The sequence below is a fragment of the Lithobates pipiens genome, unplaced genomic scaffold (genome assembly GCF_037356315.1).
Source record: "Lithobates pipiens isolate NorthernLeopardFrog02 unplaced genomic scaffold, aLitPip1_a1.2 Scaffold_19, whole genome shotgun sequence".
NCBI classification, from domain to species: Eukaryota; Metazoa; Chordata; class Amphibia; order Anura; family Ranidae; genus Lithobates; species Lithobates pipiens.
Window position 1 is genome coordinate 1,012,724 of NW_027507764.1, and position 26,573 is coordinate 1,039,296.

Sequence of the window (26,573 nt, forward strand, 5' to 3'; positions counted from 1 at the left end):
CCACACACACAGGCATTGTCTCACCCCCCCCCACACACACAGGCATTGTCTCACCCCCCCCACACAGGCATTGTCTCACCCCCCCCCACACACACAGGCATTGTCTCACCCCCCCCCACACACACAGGCATTGTCTCACCCCCCCCCCCACACACACAGGCATTGTCTCACCCCCCCCACACACACAGGCATTGTCTCACCCCCCCACACACACAGGCATTGTCTCACCCCCCCCCACACACACAGGCATTGTCTCACCCCCCCCCACACACACAGGCATTGTCTCACCCCCCCACACACACAGGCATTGTCTCACCCCCCCACACACACAGGCATTGTCTCACCCCCCCCCCACACACACAGGCATTGTCTCACCCCCCCCCCCACACACACAGGCATTGTCTCACCCCCCCCCCCACACAGGCATTGTCTCACCCCCCCCACACACACACACAGGCATTGTCTCACCCCCCCCCCCACACACACACAGGCATTGTCTCACCCCCCCCCCCCCACACAGGCATTGTCTCACCCCCCCCCCCCCCCCCCACACACAGGCATTGTCTCACCCCCCCCCCACACAGGCATTGTCTCACCCCCCCCTCCACACACACAGGCATTGTCTCACCCCCCCCCCCCCCACACACACACACACAGGCATTGTCTCACCCCCTCAACACACAGGCATTGTCTCACCCCCCCAACACACACACAGGCATTGTCTCACCCCCCCCCCCCACACACACAGGCATTGTCTCACCCCCCCCACACAGGCATTGTGTCACCCCCCCCCACACACACAGGCGTTGTCTCACCCCCCCCCCACACACACAGGCATTGTCTCACCCCCCCCCACACACACAGGCATTGTCTCACCCCCCCCACACAGGCATTGTCTCACCCCCCCCACACACACAGGCATTGTCTCACCCCCCCCCACACACACAGGCATTGTCTCACCCCCCCCCCCCACACACACAGGCATTGTCTCACCCCCCCCACACACACAGGCATTGTCTCACCCCCCCACACACACAGGCATTGTCTCACCCCCCCCCACACACACAGGCATTGTCTCACCCCCCCCCCCACACACACAGGCATTGTCTCACCCCCCCACACACACAGGCATTGTCTCACCCCCCCACACACACAGGCATTGTCTCACCCCCCCCCCACACACACAGGCATTGTCTCACCCCCCCCCCCACACACACAGGCATTGTCTCACCCCCCCCCCCACACAGGCATTGTCTCACCCCCCCCACACACACACACAGGCATTGTCTCACCCCCCCCCCCACACACACACAGGCATTGTCTCACCCCCCCCCCCACACAGGCATTGTCTCACCCCCCCCCCCCCCCACACACAGGCATTGTCTCACCCCCCCCCCACACAGGCATTGTCTCACCCCCCCCTCCACACACACAGGCATTGTCTCACCCCCCCCCCCCCACACACACACACACAGGCATTGTCTCACCCCCTCAACACACAGGCATTGTCTCACCCCCCCAACACACACACAGGCATTGTCTCACCCCCCCCCCCCCCACACACACAGGCATTGTCTCACCCCCTCAACACACAGGCATTGTCTCACCCCCCCCCCCCCCCACACACACAGGCATTGTCTCACCCCCTCAACACACAGGCATTGTCTCACCCCCCCAACACACACACAGGCATTGTCTCACCCCCCCCCCCCCCACACACACACACACACACACAGGCATTGTCTCACCCCCTCAACACACAGGCATTGTCTCACCCCCCCAACACACACACAGGCATTGTCTCACCCCCCCCCCCCCCCACACAGGCATTGTCTCACCCCCCCCTCCACACACACACAGGCATTGTCTCACCCCCCCCCCCCCACACACACACACACAGGCATTGTCTCACCCCCTCCACACACAGGCATTGTCTCACCCCCCCAACACACACACAGGCATTGTCTCACCCCCCCCCCAACACACACACAGGCATTGTCTCACCCCCCCCCCCCCCACACACACAGGCATTGTCTCACCCCCCCCCCCCCACACACACAGGCGTTGTCTCACCCCCCCCCCACACACACAGGCATTGTCTCACCCCCCCCCACACAGGCATTGTCTCACCCCCCCCACACAGGCATTGTCTCACCCCCCCCCACACACACACACAGGCATTGTCTCACCCCCCCCCCCACACACACACACAGGCGTTGTCTCACCCCCCCCCCCCCCCACACACAGGCATTGTCTCACCCCCCCCTCCACACACACACAGGCATTGTCTCACCCCCCCCCCCCACACACACACACACACAGGCATTGTCTCACCCCCTCAACACACACACAGGCATTGTCTCACCCCCCCCCCCCCACACAGGCATTGTCTCACCCCCCCCCTCCACACACACAGGCATTGTCTCACCCCCCCCCCCCCCCCCACACACACACACACAGGCATTGTCTCACCCCCTCCACACACAGGCATTGTCTCACCCCCCCAACACACACACAGGCATTGTCTCACCCCCCCCCCACACACACAGGCATTGTCTCACCCCCCCCCCCCCACACACACACACACAGGCATTGTCTCACCCCCCCGCACACACACACAGGCATTGTCTCACCCCCCCTCACACAGGCATTGTCTCACCCCCCCGCACACACACACAGGCATTGTCTCACCCCCCCTCACACAGGCATTGTCTCACCCCCCCCCCCACACACACAGGCATTGTCTCACCCCCCCCCCCACACACACAGGCGTTGTCTTACCCCCCCCCCCCCCACACACACACGGGCATTGTCTTACCCCCCCCACACACACAGGCATTGTCTCACCCCCCCCACACACACACGGGCGTTGTCTTACCCCCCCACACACACACAGGCATTGTCTCACCCCCCCACACACACACGGGCGTTGTCTGACCCCCCCCCCCCACACACACAGGCATTGTCTCACCCCCCCCACACACACACGGGCGTTGTCTTACCCCCCCCCACACACACAGGCATTGTCTGACCCCCCCCCCCCACACACACACGGGCGTTGTCTCACCCTCCCCCCTGCACACACACACACGCAGGCGTTGTCTCACCCCCCCCCCCCCCACACACGGGCGTTGTCTCACTCCCCCCACACACAAACACACGGGCACGTTTCTTGGAGTTGGCCTCCAGGTTTGCACACATCTCAGGAGGGATTTTGTCCTCTTTGCAGATCCTCTCCAAGTCATTAAGGTTTCCAGGCTGATGTCTGGTAACTCAAACCTTCAGCTCCTTCCACATATTTTCTATGGGATTAAGGTCTGGAGACTGGCTAGGCCACTCCAGGACCTTAATGTGCTTCTTCTTGAGCCACTCCTTTGTTGCCTTGGCCGTGTGTTTTGGGTCATTGTCATGCTTAAATACCCATCAATGACCCATTTCCAATGCCCTGGCTGAGGGAAGGAGGTTCTCACCCAAGATTTGATGGTAAATGGTCCCGCCCATCGTCCCTTTGATGCGGTCAAGTTGTCCTGTCCCCTTTGCAGAAAAACACCCCCAAATTTCCATCTCCATGTATGACGGTGGGGGATGGTGTTCTTGGGGTCATAGGACCTCCATGTATGACTGTGGGGGATGGTGTTCTTGGGGTCATAGGTCCTCCATGTATGATGGTGAGTGATGGTGTTCTTGGGGTCATAGGTCCTCCATGTATGACAGTGGGGGATGGTGTTCTTTGGGTCATAGGTCCTCCATGTATGATGGTGGGGGATGGTGTTCTTGGGGGTCATAGGTCCTCCATGTATGATTGTGAGGATGGTGATCTTGGGGTCATAGGTCCTCCATGTATGATGGTGAGTGATGGTGTTCTTGGGGTCATAGGTCCTCCATGTATGACGGTGGGGGATGGTGTTCTTTGGGTCATAGGTCCTCCATGTATGACGGTGGGGATGGTGTTCTTGGGGTCATAGGACCTCCATGTATGACGGTGCAGGATGGTGTTCTTTGGGTCATAGGTCCTCCATGTATGACGGTGGGGATGGTGTTCTTGGGGTCATAGGACCTCCATGTATGACGGTGGGGGATGGTGTTCTTGGGGTCATAGGTCCTCCATGTATGACGGTGGGGGATGGTGTTCTTGGGGTCATAGGTCCTCCATGTATGATGGTGGGGGATGGTGTTCTTGGGGTCATAGGTCCTCCATGTATGACGGTGGGGGATGGTGTTCTTGGGGTCATAGGACCTCCATGTATGACGGTGGGGATGGTGTTCTTGGGGTCATAGGACCTCCATGTATGACAGTGGGGGATGGTGTTCTTGGGGTCATAGGTCCTCCATGTATGACGGTGGGGGATGGTGTTCTTGGGGTCATAGGTCCTCCATGTATGACGGTGGGGGAGGGTGTTCTTGGGGTCATAGGCGGCATTCCTCCTCCTCCTCCAAACACGATGAGTTGAGTTGATGACAAAGATCTGGATTTTGGTCTCCTCTGATCACAACCCTTCCCCCGGTTCTCCTCGGAATCATTCGATGTTCATTAGTGATCTTCAGACGGACCTGTACATGTGATTTCCTGAGCGGGGGGGACCTGTACATGTGATTTCCTGAGCGGGGGGACCTGTACATGTGATTTCCTGAGCGGGGGGACCTGTACATGTGATTTCCTGAGCGGGGGGACCTTGCGGGGGCTGCAGGATTTCAGTCCCTCGCGGTGTAGTGTGTTACCGATTGTTCTCTTGGTGACTATGGTCCCAGCTGAGATCATGGAGAAGATTCTCCGGTGTAGTTCTGGGCGGATTCCTCACCGTTCTCCTGATCATTGATCCTCCACGAGGTGAGATCTTCCATGGAGCCCCAGACCGAGGAGATCCATCGTTATTTTGTGAATAATAATCCCACCAACTGTTGTCTCCTCTCACCAAGCTGCTTGGCGATGGTCTTGTAGCCCATTCCAGCCTTGTGTAGGTCTCCAATCTTCTCCCCGACATCCTTGGGCAGATCTTTGGTCTCCATGGTGGAGAGATTGGAATCTGATTGATCGCTACTTTTATACGGGTAACAAGCTGAGATTAGGAGCACTCCCTTTTTAAGAGAGTACTCCTCAGCTTGTTACCTGTATAGAAGATACCTGGGAGCCAGAAATCTTGCTGATTGATCGGGGTTCACATACTTATTTCACTCATTAAAACTCAAATCAATTTATAACGTTTTGGAAATGCGTTTTTCTGGATATTTTTGTTATTATTCTCTCTCTGTTATAATAAACCGACCAATAAAATTATAGACGATCGTTTCTTTGTCAGTGGGGCAAACCTACAAAATCAGCAGCCAATCAAATACTTTTTTCCCCTCCACTGTAGCAGCGGGCAGGGTTTTAATTAAAAAAATAAAATAAAATAAAATAGAAGGAAGATCTGTGTTACAACCTTTGTTTCCGAGGACAGGAAATAATTGACCAATCAGCGTTTTTCTTGTTATATATCCGTCTTGATGACTTCCCTTTTCACCACTACAGGACTAAACCCTTTTCTGACATTTGTTGCTTACAAGTAAAAATCTGTATATTTTTGTTTATTACTTAGCACTCCCAAACATTGTAATATATATAATAAAAAAAAAAAAAAAAAATATATATATATATATATATATATATATATATATATATATATATATATATATATATATATATATATATATATATATATATATATATATATATATATATATATAAAATTTTTTTTTTTTTTTTTTTTTTTTTTTTTTTTTTAGCAGAGACCCTAGAGAATAAAATGTTTCATGTGGTTTTTGTGCAGCGGTTTTTAACTTCTTTTGCAATAAATACACTTTATTTAAAACAAGACATTTTTTATATATATATATATATATATATATAATATACCCCAATTTTTTAGTAAAATATAAAACATGAAGTTACAGCGAATAAATAGATGCCTAACATGTCACGCTCGGAAATTGTGGAATGGCGCCAAACGATGGTACTTTAAAATCTCCATAGGTAACGCTTTCAAAATATCTACAGGTCACCAGTTTACAGAATTATACAGGGGTGGGGTCTAGTGCTAGAATTATTGCTCTCGCTCATACGCCCGCAAACACACGGGGACGGGGGAGCTTTAAAAAAAATTATATTTATTTTATTATATTTTAAAATTTTTGCACTGTCCCTTTAAAAAAAAAAAAAAAGCGATCACTTTTATTGCTTTTGCAAGGAATGTAAACATCCCTGGTGATAACTATACAGTATGACGGGTCCTCTGTGGAGAGATCTGGGATCAAACAACAAATAGATTTTTATCTTTTGCTAAAAAAAAAAAAAAAAAAAACCAAAACATTTGCATTGGCTGAGAACAGGACGTCATGACGTCGCTCCGGTCCTCCAAGGGCGTAGAGATGAGCTGTGGCCATCTTGCCATCACTTATCTCTGGGAAAAACCTTGCTGACGCTGGACAATTCCCGGGCTCAGCAATTGGTAACGTTAGTCCGGAAAGCGGCGGGAGGGGGAGGGGAGAGGGGGAGGCATTTCTCCTGCCGATTCTAAAAGTGACCCGCTGTGACTCCGCCTCTGAAATCACTTTTATCAGAAAGCCGGACTCCTGAGGCCGCAGCCCCAACCCCCGATATTATACATCAAAGTCATGACGTAAATTCCCAGGCAGTCACCAAGTGGTTACAGTGTCAACAGACTGCTAGATGTCTATGTATGTATATTCAGAAATGTGTGTGTGTGTATATACAGTATCTGACAAAAGTAAGTACACCCCTCAGTGACATTTCTTCTCTCTTTTCATGTGACAACACTGAAGAAATGACACTTGTCTACAATGTAAAGTAGTGAGTGTACAGCTTGTATAACAGTGTAAATTTCCTGTCCCCTCAAAATAACTCAACACACAGCCATTCATGTCTAAACCGCTGGCAACAAAAGTCAGTACACCCCTAAGTGAAAATGTCCAAATTGGGCCCAAAGTGTGAATATTTTGTGTGGCCGCCATTATTTTTCCAGCACTGCCTTCACCCTCTTGGGCATGGAGGTCACCAGAGCTTCACAGGTCACCACTGGAGTCCTCTTCCCCTCCCCCATAATGACAACGACATGCAGCTGGTGGATGTCGGAGACCTTGCGCTCCTCCACCTTCCCTCTGAGGATGTCCCACAGATGATCAATAGGGTTTAGGTCTGGAGACATGCTTGGCCAGTCCATCACCTTTACTCAGGAAGTGATTTACACAAATGTGAGTGAGGGGTGTACTTACTTTTGTCAGATACTGTATACGAGTTTAACTTTTTTAATGAAATTACCTTTTTGATATTCTAATTTTATGTGATGAAAACGGTGTATGTGTAATGGTGAGTGCCGCACGGTGGACATTTCTTGTTGCATATATAGCAGTCATCTCTTTAGCTGTGTTCAGGGTTTACACTGATTAGTAGAAATGTGGAATGTTGGTAACCATGTCCTCACCTTCACTGCTGTTGTCTGTAATCAGGTTTGTCCCTTCTAGGCTTCCTCAGGTCTCTGACTTCTCCCTTCATCAATGGAAAGTGGAAAGTTCTGTTTCCTTTGTACTACAGGTAAATGAAGTCATTTACACTTTGTCATCAGGGGCCGAGGAGTCCGTCCCACCTGACCTCAGACACCATGGATGCCTTCCACCTAGCAATGATGCCTCCCACCTCTCCCCAGATGCCACTAGACCCTCGTTTTTGTCCCTGAATGCCATAGGGACTTCCTGCCTGTCCCTACATACCATGGGTGCCTTCTACCTACCCCTTGGTGCCACAGGTCCTTCCTACCTCTGTCCCAATGCCAATGGGTCCTTGCTTCTGTCCCTGGATACCACGGTGACTTCCTGCCTATCCCTACATGTTGTTCGTGCCTTCCACCTTCTCCTAGGTGCCAAGAGTCCCTCCCATCTCTGCCCAGATGCCGCAGGGCCCTCATAACTGTATGCCATAGGGACCTCCTGTCTGTCCCCCACAAGCCATCAGGGCTGCCTTCCTGTTCTTAAAAGTCACGATATAATGGAACCATTTCCCACACTCTGGTTGAGTGCTTCCATTAGTACACCGCCTTCTTCAGTCTGAACACAGATATCAGATATTATAGCCACATACTGCAACCAGGAACCAGGCAGAACTCGTTTGGCTGCACAACTGGAACCTCTTTATTTGAAAACTTAGACACATACTTTTATATCCCATAGGAGGACACCCCCCCCCCCTCCCCCCCTGTTAATATTACCCTTACAATACAACCTGTACACAGGAATATAATTACAACAACCGACATATACGCTAAACATGACGTTAAGTATCCACCTGGATGACTCAGTGCCCACCCACACATTCCATGTCAGACTTTCCAGCCCCTACAATACTGAATACAGTATACTGTACCATACACATTATTACAAGTATAAACGCAACCCACAATGGTTTGCTAGCAGGCAATAGGTAAGTTAATTAGCAATTAGCCATGGAACAGAAAACACAATTCCCTAATAAACAGACAATAGCAGAGTGTCCGGCTTCTACCTACAAGAGTCTATGAGGCAAAGGTCACACAATGTTCCATCATTCTGATACACTGGAATTCATTTATCATATAGATTTCTTGAGGGATATTGTTGATAAATATGACTGTCCCATTGAAGTAATCCAAACCCCATCCTCAGTGTCTATTAAGTAGTTGTCCATCGTTTTCTCGGTCCCCCTGTGTCCCTAATAGACGCAGGGTGCATTACACATAAGAGAGGCATAGGGGCCCCAAATATGGATATGAAACCCCCAGTTCCCAGAGTCTGCGTGTTCTGGGGAGACAAGACTACTCCACGGATCCCCCAGGCACCCACCTCCCAGAGAGTAGTGTCCCCTTAAATGCCAGGCCCCATAGTCAGTGGGTAAGAGGCTTGCTCCAAGTCCTCTCCAAAAGCCCCTGTCCCTGCTAGGTCTGTCCCACAGGGGTCTCCCCATCTGTACCTCGAAGCCACAGAGCTTCCCCCTTATCCCCTGAAGCCACCGGGGCCTCTCCACCTGTGCCCAGGTGCCATAAGTGTTCCTGGATGCCAAGGTGGGTTTCTGTATGTCTCCGGATGCCACGTGGCTTCCATCCTGTCACAGACTCTCAGAAGGGGGCCCTATCATCTCCCCCAAATGTCTACCTTGATATCTTTTGCTTTGTATCGTGCTTCTCACTGTCTTTTCTGTTTTTCAGTAGAATTTGTCGCAGTTCTGCCCCCTACTGACTACCCTCACGATGTCAGATTGTCATCAGGTGACCGAGAAAGATCTGCTGTCTATAGGACGTTGCTGTCCACAGTTACAGAATCTCAACCTGCAGAACTCCAAGGTACCATGTGCATCACTCTACACTCCTCTCCTTCCCTTATCTCCTCTCCATTATATATCACTCTACACTCCTCTCCTTCCCTTATCTCCTCTCCATATATCACTCTACACTCCTCTCCTTCCCTTATCTCCTCTCCATTATATATCACTCTACACTTCTCTCCTTCCCTTATCTCCTCTCCATTATATATATCACTCTACACTTCTCTCCTTCCCTTATCTCCTCTCCATTATATATCACTCTACACTTCTCTCCTTCCCTTATCTCCTCTCCATTATATATCACTCTACACTTCTCTCCTTCCCTTATCTCCTCTCCATTATATATCACTCTACACTTCTCTCCTTCCCTTATCTCCTCTCCATTATATATCACTCTACACTTCTCTCCTTCCCTTATCTCCTCTCCATCATATACCCCTCTACACTCCTCTCCTTCCCTTATCTCCTCTCCATTATATATCACTCCCTACTTCTCTCCTTCCCTTATCTCCTCTCCATTATATATCCCTCTACACTCCTCTCCTTCCCTTATCTCCTCTCCATTATATATCACTCTACACTTCTCTCCTTCCCTTATCTCCTCTCCATTATATATCACTCTACACTTCTCTCCTTCCCTTATCTCCTCTCCATTATATATATCACTCTACACTTCTCTCCTTCCCTTATCTCCTCTCCATTATATATCACTCTACACTTCTCTCCTTCCCTTATCTCCTCTCCATTATATATCACTCTACACTTCTCTCCTTCCCTTATCTCCTCTCCATCATATACCCCTCTACACTCCTCTCCTTCCCTTATCTCCTCTCCATTATATATCACTCCCTACTTCTCTCCTTCCCTTATCTCCTCTCCATTATATATCCCTCTACACTCCTCTCCTTCCCTTATCTCCTCTCCATTATATATCACTCTACACTTCTCTCCTTCCCTTATCTCCTCTCCATTATATATATCACTCTACACTTCTCTCCTTCCCTTATCTCCTCTCCATTATATATCAATCTACACTTCTCTCCTTCCCTTATGTCCTCTCCATTATATATCACTCTACACTTCTCTCCTTCCCTTATGTCCTCTCCATTATATATCACTCTACACTTCTCTCCTTCCCTTATCTCCTCTCCATCATATATCCCTCCCTACTTCTCTCCTCCTTCCCTTATCTCCTCTCCATCATATATCACTCTACACTTCTCTCCTTCCCTTATCTCCTCTCCATTATATACCCCTCCCCACTTCTCTCCTTCCCTTATCTCCTCTCCATATATCACTCTACACACTGCCGAATCGGCAGCGCTTGGTATGGGGACTGTCCCGTGTTTTCTCCATTTTTATTTGCTCACCTTCGGTTTGTCTCGTAGTGATGGGTGTGTTGTCTCCATAGGTACAGTTTGATGCTGTGCAAAGATTCCTGGAGAAGTACGGAGCCCGAATCAGACGACTGTTGTTGTCCTACACACGTCATATGAATGCAATCATGGCTGGAATAGCGGTATGTCCTCTGGAGTTACAGTATATCCCTCCCCAGTTCTATCCTACTCCTCCTTCCCTTATCTCATCTCCATTATATATCCCTCCCCACTTCTATCCTCCTCCTTCCCTTATCTCCTCTCCATTATATATCCCTCCCCACTTCTATCCTCCTCCTTCCCTTATCTCCTCTCCATTATATATCCCTCCCCACTTCTATCCTCCTCCTTCCCTTATCTCCTCTCCATTATATATCCCTCCCCACTTCTATCCTCCTCCTTCCCTTATCTCATCTCCATTATATATCCCTCCCCAGGTCTATCCTCCTCCTTCCCTTATCTCCTCTCCATTATATATCCCTCCCCAGGTCTATCCTCCTCCTTCCCTTATCTCCTCTCCATTATATATCCCTCCCCAGGTCTATCCTCCTCCTTCCCTTATCTCCTCTCCATTATATATCCCTCCCCAGGTCTATCCTCCTCCTTCCCTTATCTCATCTCCATTATATATCCCTCCCCACTTCTATCCTACTCCTCCTTCCCTTATCTCATCTCCATTATATATCCCTCCCCACTTCTATCCTCCTCCTTCCCTTATCTCCTCTCCATTATATATCCCTCCCCAGGTCTATCCTCCTCCTTCCCTTATCTCATCTCCATTATATATCCCTCCCCACTTCTATCCTCCTCCTTCCCTTATCTCCTCTCCATTATATATCCCTCCCCAGTTCTATCCTACTCCTCCTTCCCTTATCTCCTCTCCATTATATATCCCTCCCCACTTCTATCCTCCTCCTTCCCTTATCTCCTCTCCATTATATATCCCTCCCCGGTTCTATCCTCCTCCTTCCCTTATCTCCTCTCCATTATATATCCCTCCCCACTTCTATCCTCCTCCTTCCCTTATCTCATCTCCATTATATATCCCTCCCCGGTTCTATCCTACTCCTCCTTCCCTTATCTCATCTCCATTATCTCATCTCCATTATATATCCCTCCCCACTTCTATCCTCCTCCTTCCCTTATCTCCTCTCCATTATATATCCCTACCCACTTCTCTCCTCCTCCTTCCCTTATCTCCTCTCCATTATATATCCCTCCCCAGTTCTATCCTCCTCCTTCCCTTATCTCCTCTCCATTATATATCCCTCCCCACTTCTCTCCTCCTCCTTCCCTTATCTCCTCTCCATTATATATCCCTCCCCAGCTCTATCCTCCTCCTTCCCTTATCTCCTCTCCATTATATATCCCTCCCCAGGTCTATCCTCCTCCTTCCCTTATCTCCTCTCCATTATATATCCCTCCCCAGGTCTATCCTCCTCCTTCCCTTATCTCCTCTCCATTATATATCCCTCCCCAGGTCTATCCTCCTTCCCTTATCTCATCTCCATTATATATCCCTCCCCAGTTCTATCCTCCTCCTTCCCTTATCTCCTCTCCATTATATATCCCTCCCCAGGTCTATCCTCCTCCTTCCCTTATCTCATCTCCATTATATATCCCTCCCCAGGTCTATCCTCCTCCTCCCCTTATCTCCTCTCCATTATATATCCCTCCCCAGTTCTATCCTTCTCCTCCTTCCCTTATCTCATCTCCATTATAGATCCCTCCCCAGTTCTATCCTCCTCCTTCCCTTATCTCCTCTCCACTATATATCCCTCCCCACTTCTCTCCTCCTCCTTCCCTTATCTCCTCTCCATTATATATCACTCTACACTTCTCTCCTTCCCTTATCTCCTCTCCATTATATATCACTCTACACTTCTCTCCTTCCCTTATCTCCTCTCCATTATATATCCCTCCCCGGTTCTATCCTCCTCCTTCCCTTTGCCTTTCCCTCCTTCATGTCTCTAATAGTCTCCATATTGTAATTATAGAGTGGTTGGTGTCCAGAGCTGAGGCTTTTGGGGGTGAATGTCCCCATGAGGGCGACAGTCAAGACCTTCCCAATCTCCATTGAAGGGTTTCAGGCTTCCTGTCCCAAGCTGGAGGTGAGTGGGAATACAGGTCCTCATTATATGGGTTTGTCAGAGTTGTATTTCTGTAAAATCACAGAAGACCCTCATAATGTTCCATTACTTCCACCAGTAAGAAGAGCATGAGGTTGGGATATCAGCTTTTTTTTTATAAAGAAAGTTGTATAGAAATGGAGCTTGTATCTTGTGTGGGGAGTCAACAGAATTTCACAATCACTACATTCAGAATGTCATAATTGCTGACACAGTCCCTAATAAATAGGACGTTTTTGTTATCAGTGATCACACATTCTACAAACCTAGATACGCCGTATACCTGAGCTCTGCTGAAGTGTAGTTTGGACAGAAACATTAACTTCTTAGAGCGGATCTGACCTCAGCAACCAATGGAGAATTCCATCCTACACGGGTAGATTTCAGGCATTTGTACCGTCTTAGTAGCCGGCTAAACTGAAGTTTCCAAGAGTATAAAGATGGCACCAGACTAATGAAAGTGTGTGGCCATGGCTATTTTTTTTTTTTTTTTATATAGCATTCATATATGTAATAATACATTTTATTTACCATCTAGAATTCAAAAGTTTGGCATCCTCTATATTAAATGCTAATGAACTTGTATAACTGGTTCATGAAGGCAAGGCTAGGTAAACAGGAAGTGATGTTGGCAGGAATTGGGAAGACAGGAAATGAGATAGCACAGCCATGTGCTGAACACAAGGGGCGTCTGGAGGGGGACCTGGGTAGAAGGAAGAAGGCTCCATAACACCAGGAAGACCTGGATGGATGGAAGAGGCAGGGAAGGGAAGAATCTTTTCTGGAGTAAAAGCCTTCCTGCCAGTAATGTGTTTTTTTTTCACTCTGAATTCAAATTAAAAAAAAAAGATTCAGTTCTCTAGGAGAGACTTCACTGCTTTTGGATCCCAAAGCTTTTAGTCATGTGACCAAATGCTTTCTGCTGAAGGGTGGGATTGGCCACTTTTTCAGCTGATCGGGGGCCAAGGATTCCATTACAGTGAGATATCAACTCTATTATATGCAATGTGTTGAGGTGTCTGTGTAGGTGACAGGTCCTCTTTACAGTTCATGCTGTTGGGATGGTCATATGATGATCTTCTCAGGTTCCTCTGTTCTCCATTGCAGGTGCTGAGACTGTTAAATGTCCCATGGGAGGCACAACCTGAACCTGAAATCCCTACGGGTGCCTCCGGTTTTCCTGAGCTGAAGGAACTGTACATCTCCAAATATGTCTGCACTCTCACCGATGACGTCTGCCAAAGACTGCTGAAAGGTTCTAGGAAGTTGCGAGTTCTAGACATGTGGGGATGTATATATATCTCACCACAGGTCTTGTCGGAGCTCCCATGTACGGGTCAGTATCTGAACAACTCCACAGCCCATCCCCCGTATTCCCTGTGTGGGTGTCCGGCTATGAATTGCAGAGGTGGCAGAGGGGATTTTTGGGGGTAAGAAGTGGAACCTCATCCTCCAGAACCCTGTGGTCACAAGTGCTGGCACCGTCTTCTCTCTAGTGTTGTAGGTCTGTCTGTAGCACCCCTATTGTGCTGTCTATGGGTGCTCAGCGTGGGTCCTTGAGGTCTAATAAAGTGGAGCTTTATTTTATTTTATTTTTTTTTTTATTAATAATCAGCAGATACAAATAATGAAGCTGTTGACTTTTAAAAATCAGGTACTTACTGCCACGGTCTTCCTGTAGCCGCTTCTTTTTTACCACTGTGGGTCCCCAGTGCTGCCATCTTGGATATGGCAACTGACTGTGACTTCCCAGGAGGCCGTGGTGCAGGGGGCGGTCAAGGGGCATGATTAAGCAAAGGTCATTTTTGGGAATTGGGAAAGCAGGTACCTTTCAAAAAAGGTAAAGAAAAATCCAAAGTGTTAGAGGCATGGGGTGGGGAGGAGGAATAGCAGTACTTTCCTGTAAGATTTCCGGGTACAGAACCAGTTCTGGTTGGTAACTTTCCCGTGTTTGCAGGACTTTTGCTTTCCTCCTTTATTAAAAGAGAAGTACTGGACCCCGCTGGAATGGACGTGCGGGGCTAGCCTGGAATGTGTGGCGTCTGGGCTCTGGGCATTTTCCAGAGCCGAGGTACAGCCCCAGATGTTATCCGGTCTCTGAAGACTCACATTGTGAGGCCATTTGGTCCAAAGCATTGAGAGCTACCTCACTTTTCAAATTTTTTACTAGTAAGTGTTAAAGAGGAAGTAAACCCTGATGGGTGTTACTTCCTCTTTCATTCCCTGCAAAGGCAAAGCATAATGGACTACTATGCATCACATCGCATCGCATCGCATAGTAGTCCATAATGTGTCACTTACCTGACACAGGAGCCAGCGATGTCACCGCTGTCCCCTGTAGTCCGGCGCATCCATCTTCTCGGTGGGGTCTCGCAGCTCCGCCGCTGTCATTCGGCAAAGCCGCAATGACGTCACTCCCGCGCATGCGCACAGGAGCCGACACACGCGGCATATTGCAGTTGAGAATGCCGCGCTCAGTGCGCCTGCGCGCCGCTGTCTACGGTGCATGCGCTGTAGACAGCAGTGCCTGTCTTTTGGCAAATATCTCCTAAACCGTGTAGGTTTAGGAGATATTTCTTGGACCTACAGGTAAGCCTTAATCTAGGCCTTAATCTAGGCTTACCTGTAGGTCAAAGTGTGTTGTATGAATGATGTCAGCGCTTGGTCATTTGGCCTTAAAGTACCCTTACAACCACTTTAAGGCCAAAGGACCAAGCGCTGACATCATTCGCCTGGTGGAACAACGTGTACACACATACTCTTTCCTGCCATTCAGTTTGGGGGGAAGCACCATCCCGCTACTGTTCTAGTTCCTGAAGCACCACGTGCATTTCCAATCTCCAATCCATTACTATTGGCCACCTGCAGTCACTTCTGGCCAACATTAACCCTAATTAGCTCCAGCTGCCCAGGCTTGTGGGTACCTTGCCCCACATTGGGGTTAGTTGTATTAGTGCCACATGGATGCATTATGACACAGAGGGGATAGTCCCTCTGCAACAGGTGACCTCAACTCGTACTCTGCTAGTGGTTCTAGGGGTAATTACCTGGTAGCCACATGAGGAACTGGTACATAAAACCTGGGTCATCATCAGAGTCTTCCTCGGCTTCATTGGGTGAGGCTGAGTCCTCCTACATATCCTCTTAGAACTTCTTAACTGTCTGTGGTCCAGAGCTTGCACTTTTGCAGCAGAGACTAAGTGAGCTCCAGTGCCATCCCCAGCAGAGAATATCTGACCCCTCAGACCATAAATCTGGCTGGGCCGGTGGCCACCATCACCATCTCTATCTCATTTAGAGTCACAGCAGTCTATCTGTTTTTTTTTTCTCCTTTTGTCTTCCAGAACAGCATCTGAGACATAGGGCTCCTCCCTCCGGTTCAGGAAACACATTCACCTGAAACTTTAAAGGTGGTCCTCCAGTCCTTCTTCAGGTTTTTTTTTTTCCTGCCGGACGGGAAGGGGAGCATGTTAGGAACCTCGGGGGAAGCTCCATGTCTCAGAGCTGTCCTGAGCGAACCCCTGGCATTACCTTCTCTGCCTTTCAAGCACCCCTCCATCCAGTTAGGGAGCAGTAGGGCTGCTGGTCCCACCGCTGCCATAAGCTCGGGGAGAGTAGGACCCCTGTAGAATGTGGCGGGCCCCGTTGCCATTATGCCGCATATCTGAACTAGGAGCTGCTCTTGGCAGCAGATGTATCCAGGCTGGCTAGTATCGTGGAGATGGTGCCTCCATCAGCCCTCTCGTTCGGGGCCCTCGAAAAATCCCAAAGCTGGATGCACCGCTGGCCAGGGTTTCTAAGAAAACAGATTTGGCCTTTGATGACCTAATGGTTCCTTAGGGACCCTATGGATAAAAGAGGGGATGTGCTTCTGTGAAGGGACTGGGATGCTTCTTCCATCAGCCTGAAGCCAGCCCTAGCAGCCACTTGCATCGCTAGGAACTCGGAGGGCTGGTTAAAGAGGGATTTCACTGGAAAAAAATGATTAAAAGCTAGCAGCTATAAATACTACAGCTGCTGACTTAATAAATGGACACTCACCTGTCCCGGGGTCCAGCGATGCCAGCAGCCGAGGCCGATCGATCGCTCGCTCGTCTCTCGGGGGCTGCCGCCGCCATTCTAGGTGAGGGAATCAGGAAGTGAAGCGTTGCGGCTTCACTACCCTGTTCCCTACTGAGCATGCGCGAGTCGCTCAGTGCAATAGGAATGGTCCGCGCTGTCTCTGGGACCCGTGCGCGCCTGGGACCCGTGTGCGCCGGAACAGGAAGAGGCATAGACTCCCGTGGGAGTCTATGCCCGGAAGTGGGTGCAAATACCTGTCTTGGACAGGTATCTGCACCCCCCTCACCCCCTGAAAGGTGCAAACTGTGGCACCGGATGGGGGGGTTCCGATGAGCGTAAGTTCCACTTTAGGGTGGAACCCCGCTTTAACGCAGTTTCAGTCTCATATTTCAGCAGACACATCCAGGCAGCAGCTGCTTAAATCATTTCCATTACTATTCAAAGCAGTCGGCTTTTCAGCAGATGCCTCGGCGGAGTCAAGTTGGCAGCCAGGTCAGCAGCACTGGGGAAGCAGCGTCCAAGCTTAAACTTTATGGCTTGCCTTTTTCAGGTGATCACCTATTTGGGTCCGTTCTCCAGGAAGCACTGGAATGTACCCAGGACAAGAAAAAGGTGTTCCCGGAAAAAAGGGAGCAGGTAGAGGGCAAATGTTTTTTTTTTGGGGGGGCCACAGGCAGCAGACCCAGCACGAGATAGACAACTCAAAAAGGGCGAGGAAGAGGAGGAATCTTATTCAGCCCTCCTCTGGCCTCCACAAAGCCCCAATGACTCCTGGGTCCCAGTAGGAGGAAGGTTGGGGGACGTCTTCCTACAGTGGACTACAGGAACTTCATGTCTGTTCATCTTGGAGATCTTAAGGAACAACTGGCTACAAGTTAGAATTTGGTTCAAATCCCCCTTCCAGATTTCTTGTTACCCCGAGATCAGGAAAAGTCACAGGCTCCTTGTCTTCTTTTAGGGGTGCTGGTGGATCAGCAGGTCCTCACGCAGGTACCCCAGGGGCAACGCTTCCAGGGTTTTTGTTTGCACATATTGGTGGTCAGAAAGCCCTCAGGCAAGTTCAGGCTAATCCTGAATCTCCGTCCGCTCAACAAATCCCTGAAGTACAAGCACTTCAAGATGAAGTCCATCTTCACAATAACAAACCTTCTGATTCCAGATTGCCATGGGGCAACAGTCGATCTCAGGGTTACATACATCCATATCCCGATACACCAAGGTTTTTTGGAGGTATCTCAAACTGCCGATCAGAACAAACTCAGAGGTTCATCATTTCCAGTTTAGGCCAATGCCAGTCGGGCTAGCTTCTTCTCCGAGAATTTTTACAAAGGTCCTTGCAGAAGCCTTGGCCCCGCTGTGCATTAAGGCCATTATGGTGATCCTCTACTTAGACAATTTCCTGTTCATTGCCCGGTCTTTTCATCAGCTGGAGAGGGACCTGTAGGGAGCACAGGATTTCCTGCAGTCTCTAAGTTGGTTGATCAACCAGGACAAGACCTAGCTTGTTCCGGCTCAGGAGGTGCGATATTTGGGCTACAGGATCTCCTCAGTAGAGAGAAAAGTCTTTCTCCCACTGGAGAAAATAAAGAAGATGGATCAGGCGGTGGCACAGCTTCAGAGCAATTGTGAAGTCCTGATCAGAGAGGATATGAAGGTGGAAGAACTTATGACAATTTGCTTTGCGGCAGTCCCCTGGGCAAGGTTTCACCAGCGCCCCCTGCAGAGTCACGATTTTATGTTGCTGGGATGGAGACGAGCAGATGCTGAACCAAACTGCACCCAAAGGCCAGAGTCAAAAGGTCGCTATGGTGGTGGCGAGCCTGTCACAATCTAGACAAGGGTCTTTTGTGGTCCAGACCAACGGCTCAGGTGGTGACAACAGACGCCAGTTCCTTATGCTGGGGGGCCCACTTGGTCAACAACCTGGCGCAGGGGGTTTGGTCTCCAATAAAAATCAGGCGGGCCTCAAATCAGAGGGAGCTGTTGGCAATCCAGAAGGCTCTAGAGGCCTCCTAGTCGCCTATCATGGGACGTCACCTCCAGGGCCATATGGACAATGTGGCAGCAGTTGCATACATAAATAGGGTGGGATCAGGAGCCCTTCCCTGCAACTGATAGCAAGAAAGATTTTCGGCCCGGCCAAACTAAACCTGGCCTTAATGGCTGCCATTCACTTAAAAGGGACCCAGGATTCTCTAGCAGATTGTCTGAGACGCTAGCAGATGAGAAAGGATGAGTGGTCACTAAACCAGAAGGTGTTTGAGGACATCGTGTGGTCTTGGGGCTGAGAGGGCAACAAGAAAGTACCCCAATTCTTCTCTCTGCATCCACAAGATCAAGCCAAGGGAATAGAAGCCTTTGCCAATGCATGGAAGTTCAGCCTTTGCTATACCTTTCCGCCAGTAAGACTAATCTCTGCAGTTCTGCAGAATTTCTTGAGCGAGAAGACGGAACTTATTCTGATAGCTCCATTTTGGCTGAGGAGAGCCTGGTTCTCCAGTCTAAAGAAGGTTGCCCCGATTCTTCTCCCGGTGAAGATCTAGTCACACAGGGGCCAATCCGGGTAGAATCCCTCAGAATAGGATCGTGGTATCTGAGAAGCAGCTCTTAAGGTCTCAGGGGTTCTCAGAGAGAGAGTGATAAAGACCCTTCTAGACTTTCGCAAACCAGTAACTAGGGCCATTTATACCAAGATATGGAAGAACATGGACAGAACAACCAGACATTCTGGCAGGCCTGGATTTTTTCCAGACAGGAGCAGAGCTAGGCCTCTGTCAGCACGCTAAAGGTGCAGGCCACAGCCCTGAGTGTGCTTCTTCATGTCTTCCCAGAAGCAAGATCGATTCGTAAATTTTTTTTTTCAAGGTCCTCTTCAGATCCAGGGCAGTGAGGGTTCGGGCCTGTCCGACCTGGGATCTGTCCTTGGTCCTCTGGGTGCTAACAAGCAGTCCCTTTGAACCCCTGGAGAAATCAGAGATTAAATGGGTAGTCTTAAAAACAGTATTTTTGGTTGCAATCCCTTCCACAAGAAGGGTGAGTGAATTGCAACCGCTCTTGATTCCAGAGCCGTTTTTGTTAATTTTGGAAGATGGGGTTGTGCTTAAAACAGACCCAGGTGTTCTCCCCAAAGTATCCTCATTATTTCACAGAACACAGGATGTTATCCTGCCAACGTTGTATTCCCCTTCAGAGGTTGATGAGGAAGGAAGTTTTAGTTTACTGGACGTTAGAAGAAGCCTTTTGGCTTATCTGGAGGTCAGCAGGGATTTTAAAAGGTCACAATCCTTGTTTGTTAACTTTGCGGGTGCACTTAGTGGAGGGCCACCCTAAAAAAAACAGCATTAATATTCTTAAAATATATATATATATAAAAATTGAAAAAAAAATTAGTTTACCCTACCAGAAACCCCTGTTGCTAGGCAGTCTTCCTAATCTGCCTCTTCCTACTCCACGGTGATCTTCGGTCTTCTCTCCTCCTCGCGTTGTCTTCTGGGGAATGGGGAGCGCTGTGTTCTGCGAACTGTGTGTTTCCTAACAGCGCATCCCATTCACAAAGTGCCGCATGACTCACGCATGCGAAGTAGGAAACGGGCAGTGAAGCCACAAGGCTCCACTGCCTGTTTCCCTTAGTGAGGATGGCGGCGCTGACGGACGGGTCGGCTTCGAGCGGCCTACATCGCGGGCGTCGTGGAAAGGTAAGCGTCCTTATTAAAAGTCAGCAGCTACTTTTTTTTTTTTTTTTTTTAGCTGCTGACTTTTAAAAAAAAAAAATTCCCGCTGGATCACCCCTTTAAGGGGTATAAAGCTTTGAAATCCTCCATTGCCAGATGGATCAGAATGGTAATTGCAGAAGCATACAGATTGTCAGGGGGGCAGGCACCCCTAGTTGATGCACATTCGACCAGGGCTGTGTCCGCTTCGTGGGCAGAGAGGGCTGGTGCCACTCCAGAGGATATTTTCAGAGCAGAAAACTTCTTCTTTTCTTCTTCCTCTCCTATCCCCCTCTCTCTGTTCACTCCTCTCTTTCTCCTCTCCTATCCCCCTCTCTCTGTTCGCTCCTCTCTTTCTCCTCTCCTATCCCCCTCTCTCCGTTCGCTCCTCTCTTTCTCCTCTCCTATCCCCCTCTCTCTGTTTGCTCCTCTCTTTCTCCTCTCCTATCCCCCTTCCTCTCTCCTCTCTCTCCCTCTTCTATGACATTCTCTCTCACACTGTATGTAGTCAGTTGGATTCTCTGGATCTGATCTTTGCTTGTCTTCATCAGATGTGGAGCACCTCAACCTGGGTATGTTGTGCAGAGATGTGGTGCCTCCAATCGTTTCTGGGTCCTATCTGCTCACCAGTAAATGGCGGCACAGCCTGCAGGAACTGAACCTAAAGGGTCGATTATACACAGAAGAGGATTTGGCAGAGGCCTTCCATAATCTCACCAGAGGAGGTGGTGCAGGCAATGGCACCCTCCGATCCTTGAACCTCTCAGAAACCAATGCCACGCCCTACGCTGTCAGGTGATCTTTCCACAATATAGATGTTTGTAGTGATATTCTGCCCACCCTGCGTACTGACCCTCCTTTTCTCTGCAGAGATGTCCTCCTCAGCTGCCAGGCCCTCACCTACCTCGACCTGTCCTCCTGCCGACACATTCCCCAAGGACTGGATCGCGTTTACCAAGGCAGAGAAGACATTGAGGGGTGTCTGGCTAATCTGACCAAGAAACTTCAGGAGATGAAAGAGCAGTGCAACACCTAATAAACTTTGTCCATTAAACTAAAGGATCCGGTGGATCTCCTGTGCCCATTTTTAGATCTTCTCCAGCTGGAGCACTGGTTATTGTAGAGGGTTCAGAGCTTTCTAGACCTTCTCCAGCTGGAGCACTGGTTATTATAGAGGGTTCGGAGTATTGGTTATTATAGAGGGTTCGGAGTATTGGTTATTGTAGAGGATTCGGAGTATTGTTTATTGTAGAGGGTTCGGAGTATTGGTTATTGTAGAGGATTCGGAGTATTGTTTATTGTAGAGGGTTCGGAGTATTGGTTATTGTAGAGGGTTCGGAGTATTGGTTATTGTAGAGGGTTCGGAGTATTGGTTATTGTAGAGGGTTCGGAGTCTTGGTTATTGTAGAGGGTTCGGAGTATTGGTTATTGTAGAGGGTTCGGAGTATTGGTTATTGTAGAGGGTTCGGAGTCTTGGTTATTGTAGAGGGTTCGGAGTCTTGGTTATTGTAGAGGGTTCGGAGTATTGGTTATTGTAGAGGGTTCGGAGTCTTGGTTATTGTAGAGGGTTCGGAGTCTTGGTTATTGTAGAGGGTTCGGAGTCTTGGTTATTGTAGAGGGTTCGGAGTATTGGTTATTGTAGAGGGTTCGGAGTATTGGTTATTGTAGAGGGTTCGGAGTATTGGTTATTATAGAGGGTTCGGAGTATTGGTTATTGTAGAGAGTTCGGAGTATTGGTTATTGTAGAGGGTTCGGAGTATTGGTTATTATAGAGGGTTCGGAGTATTGGTTATTGTAGAGAGTTCGGAGTATTGGTTATTGTAGAGGGTTCGGAGTATTGGTTATTATAGAGGGTTCGGAGTATTGGTTATTGTAGAGAGTTCGGAGTATTGGTTATTGTAGAGGGTTCGGAGTATTGGTTATTGTAGAGGGCTCGGAGTATTGGTTATTGTAGAGGGCTCGGAGTATTGGTTATTGTAGAGGGCTCGGAGTATTGGTTATTGTAGAGGGTTCGGAGTATTGGTTATTATAGAGGGTTCGGAGTATTGGTTATTGTAGAGAGTTCGGAGTATTGGTTATTGTAGAGGGTTCGGAGTATTGGTTATTATAGAGGGTTCGGAGTATTGGTTATTGTAGAGAGTTCGGAGTATTGGTTATTGTAGAGGGTTCGGAGTATTGGTTATTGTAGAGGGCTCGGAGTATTGGTTATTGTAGAGGGCTCGGAGTATTGGTTATTGTAGAGAGTTCGGAGTCTTGGTTATTGTAGAGGGTTCAGAGTATTGGTTATTGTAGAGAGTTCGGAGTATTGGTTATTGTAGAGGGTTCGGAGTATTGGTTATTGTAGAGGGCTCGGAGTATTGGTTATTGTAGAGGGCTCGGAGTATTGGTTATTGTAGAGAGTTCGGAGTCTTGGTTATTGTAGAGGGTTCGGAGTATTGGTTATTGTAGAGGGTTCGGAGTATTGGTTATTGTAGAGGGTTCGGAGTATTGGTTATTGTAGAGGGTTCGGAGTCTTGGTTATTGTAGAGGGTTTGGAGCTCTGGTAATTATACAGGGTTCTGCAGTAATGCATTTCCTGTTTTAATAATTCCCCTTCGGGATTAATAAAGTGTTCAGAATCTGAGTTCTACAATATTTTTTCATCCGTAAATGGGAGGCCTGATGCCCAAAAATGAAAAAAAGATTGGGATTTTTACAGACTTTTTTATTTTTTTTTTGTCCAACCAGATTTTATTTTATTGTTCAGCCGGTGTTATTTATTTAATGCAGTGCTTTGATTGGATGGTATGTTTATTATAGTATTTAATCAATGTGCATTGCGCTTGTGAAACAAAACAAAAAAAACACATATATATATCTTTTCCACAGTAGTGCTCAAGAAAAATACATTTTCAAACAATAGTGTCCTAAAATAATAATACATCATAAATGTCCATGAATAGTGAAAATATATTGCAATTCCACACAAATATGAAAAACAGTTCTCTCTGAGATGTGCAAAAATGACTGTGAATTAACACTAATTCCTCTGCCACAGTGATAAATGGGAGATCTGCCCCCTTAAGAAACAGACTCACCAGATGCTGTTGCCATTCACTCTTGTGTTTTTGAAAATTTAAATTGAAGAGTCACTTATAAACGCCACACCTCGTTCTCTTGTCTGGATATAAACTCCACATGTAGGAACTAGAGATAGAGACAGAGCCTCCAATAGTGTAAAATCACTTAGAGTAACAAATTCATTCAAATGTATATTGCATGTATATCAGATCAAAATAAAACAAGTCTTCGTGTTACAAGATAAGCCGAGAATCGCTGCGATCTTCCCAGCCTCAGCATACAGTTGCCATGTAGACACGCACTGGCGCGTTTTGTCACTTCTGACTTCGTCACAGGGGGTCGGGAAGTGATGAAAATTTGTTACGCTGAGTGCTTTTACACTATTGGAGGCTCTGTCTCTATCTCTATTCCCTACATGTGGAGTTTTATGTCCTCCTCAGCTGCCAGGCCCTCACCTACCTCGACCTGTCCTCCTGCCGACACATTCCCCAAGGACTGGATCGCGTTTACCAAGGCAGAGAAGACATTGAGGGGTGTCTGGCTAATCTGACCAAGAAACTTCAGGAGATGAAAGAGCAGTGCAACACCTGATAAACTTTGTCCATTAAACTAAAGGATCCGGTGGATCTCCTGTGCCCATTTTTAGATCTTCTCCAGCTGGAGCACTGGTTATTGTAGAGGGTTCAGAGTATTGGTTATTGTAGAGGGTTCAGAGTATTGGTTATTGTAGAGGGTTCAGAGTATTGGTTATTGTAGAGGGTTCAGAGTATTGGTTATTGTAGAGGGTTCAGAGTATTGGTTATTGTAGAGGGTTCAGAGTATTGGTTATTGTAGAGGGTTCAGAGTATTGGTTATTGTAGAGGGTTCGGAGTATTGGTTATTGTAGAGGATTCGGAGTATTGGTTATTGTAGAGGGTTCAGAGTATTGGTTATTGTAGAGGGTTCAGAGTATTGGTTATTATAGAGGGTTCAGAGTATTGGTTATTGTAGAGGGTTCAGAGTATTGGTTATTGTAGAGGGTTCGGAGTATTGGTTATTGTAGAGGATTCGGAGTATTGGTTATTGTAGAGGGTTCAGAGTATTGGTTATTGTAGAGGGTTCAGAGTATTGGTTATTGTAGAGGGTTCGGAGTATTGGTTATTGTAGAGGATTCGGAGTATTGGTTATTGTAGAGAGTTCGGAGTATTGGTTATTGTAGAGAGTTCGGAGTATTGGTTATTGTAGAGAGTTCGGAGTATTGGTTATTGTAGAGAGTTCGGAGTATTGGTTATTGTAGAGGGTTCGGAGTATTGGTTATTGTAGAGGGTTCGGAGTATTGGTTATTGTAGAGGGTTCGGAGTATTGGTTATTGTAGAGGGTTCAGAGTATTGGTTATTATAGAGGGTTCGGAGTATTGGTTATTGTAGAGGGTTCGGAGTATTGGTTATTGTAGAGAGTTCGGAGTATTGGTTATTGTAGAGGGTTCGGAGTATTGGTTATTGTAGAGAGTTCGGAGTATTGGTTATTGTAGAGAGTTCGGAGTATTGGTTATTATAGAGGGTTCGGAGTATTGGTTATTGTAGAGGGTTCGGAGTATTGGTTATTGTAGAGGGTTCGGAGTATTGGTTATTGTAGAGGGTTCGGAGTATTGGTTATTGTAGAGGATTCGGAGTATTGGTTATTGTAGAGGGTTCGGAGTATTGGTTATTGTAGAGGGTTCGGAGTATTGGTTATTGTAGAGGGTTCAGAGCTTTGTAGACCTTCTCCAGCTGGAACACTGGTTATTATATATTGGTTATTGTAGAGAGTTCGGAGTATTGGTTACTTCTGTCACAGGGGGGTCGGGAAGTGATGAAAATTTGTTACGCTGAGTGCTTTTACACTATTGGAGGCTCTGTCTCTATCTCTATTCCCTACATGTGGAGTTTTATAGCCAGACAAGAGAACAGATTGTGGTGTTTATAAGTGACTCTTCAATTTAAACCCTGAGCTTATTTGCCAAACGCGTGAGTGGATGGCAACAGCGTCTGGTGAGTCCGTTTCTTAAGGGGGCAGATATCCCGTTTATCACTGTGGCGGAGGAATCGGCGTGAATTCACATCTCAAGAGAGGACTGCTTTTCATATTTGTGTGAAATTGCAATATATTTTCACTATTTTTATTATGTCATGGACATTTATGTATTTATTATTTTTGGACACTATTTTATTATTGTTCACGTAATTTTTCTTGAGCGCTACTGTGGAAACTATATATAATTTTTTTTTTTGTCACCTGTTGGTTGATGTTTATTATATTCTTGTATTTAATTTTGTTTTGCATTTGCTTTATTTCGGTTCATGTTATTGTATGTATGAATTTGTTGTTAGTGTGTTAGGATTAAGTTCACCTGTTGGTGGCACTATCCTGCTCTGGGCTGTTTGCTGCAGTTCCAGTATCCGCCAGCAGGTGTCACCCAAGAGCCAGTAGGCTGGTGTAATCAAGCTAATTAATGTTCAGCTGTCTGGGGGCTACTTAAGGCTTCTCCTCCCTTCGCTTCTCCTCCCTTCCCTTCCCCTGGTGCGTCACGATTCTGGTCCCTACCTTCGTGTGCCGAGCTTGATCCAGTCTGTACCGTGCTGCCTTGTTCCTGCATTGCTCCTGTTCAAGCACCCTGTTTAGAGCCCCCTTCCTTGCAACCTTGCATTCCCTTACCCTTGTCCTTTAGATGGTTTTTGTATATAGTTAGTAGTTAGGTTCCTTTGTTATCTGTCTTTTGGGGTTTGTTTATGTTCACATTTACTGTGTGCTGTGTTTTAATGGTTTGCTGTGTTTCACTATAAATAAAATAAATATATAAATAAACAAATATCACTTTCATAAAAAAAAAAAATATATATATATATATATATATCTCCTTTGTTTGGTCTCG

The 26,573-nt window shown here is 47.7% G+C and overlaps 1 protein-coding gene across 1 annotated transcript in view; it reads left to right on the top strand.

Annotated features, from left to right (window-relative positions):
* LOC143995755 (F-box/LRR-repeat protein 6-like) overlaps positions 1-26,516 on the top strand; it is a 44,982-nt gene extending 18,466 nt beyond the window's left edge. The window contains exons 4-10 of the mRNA XM_077490469.1: positions 7,519-7,588; positions 9,234-9,365; positions 10,758-10,865; positions 12,720-12,833; positions 13,959-14,187; positions 21,175-21,418; positions 21,494-26,516. Coding sequence (XP_077346595.1) covers positions 7,519-7,588; positions 9,234-9,365; positions 10,758-10,865; positions 12,720-12,833; positions 13,959-14,187; positions 21,175-21,418; positions 21,494-21,659 — 1,063 coding nt within the window. The 3' untranslated portion in view covers positions 21,660-26,516. The remainder of the gene's footprint in view (positions 1-7,518; positions 7,589-9,233; positions 9,366-10,757; positions 10,866-12,719; positions 12,834-13,958; positions 14,188-21,174; positions 21,419-21,493) is intronic.
* The last annotated feature ends 57 nt before the right edge of the window (positions 26,517-26,573 follow it).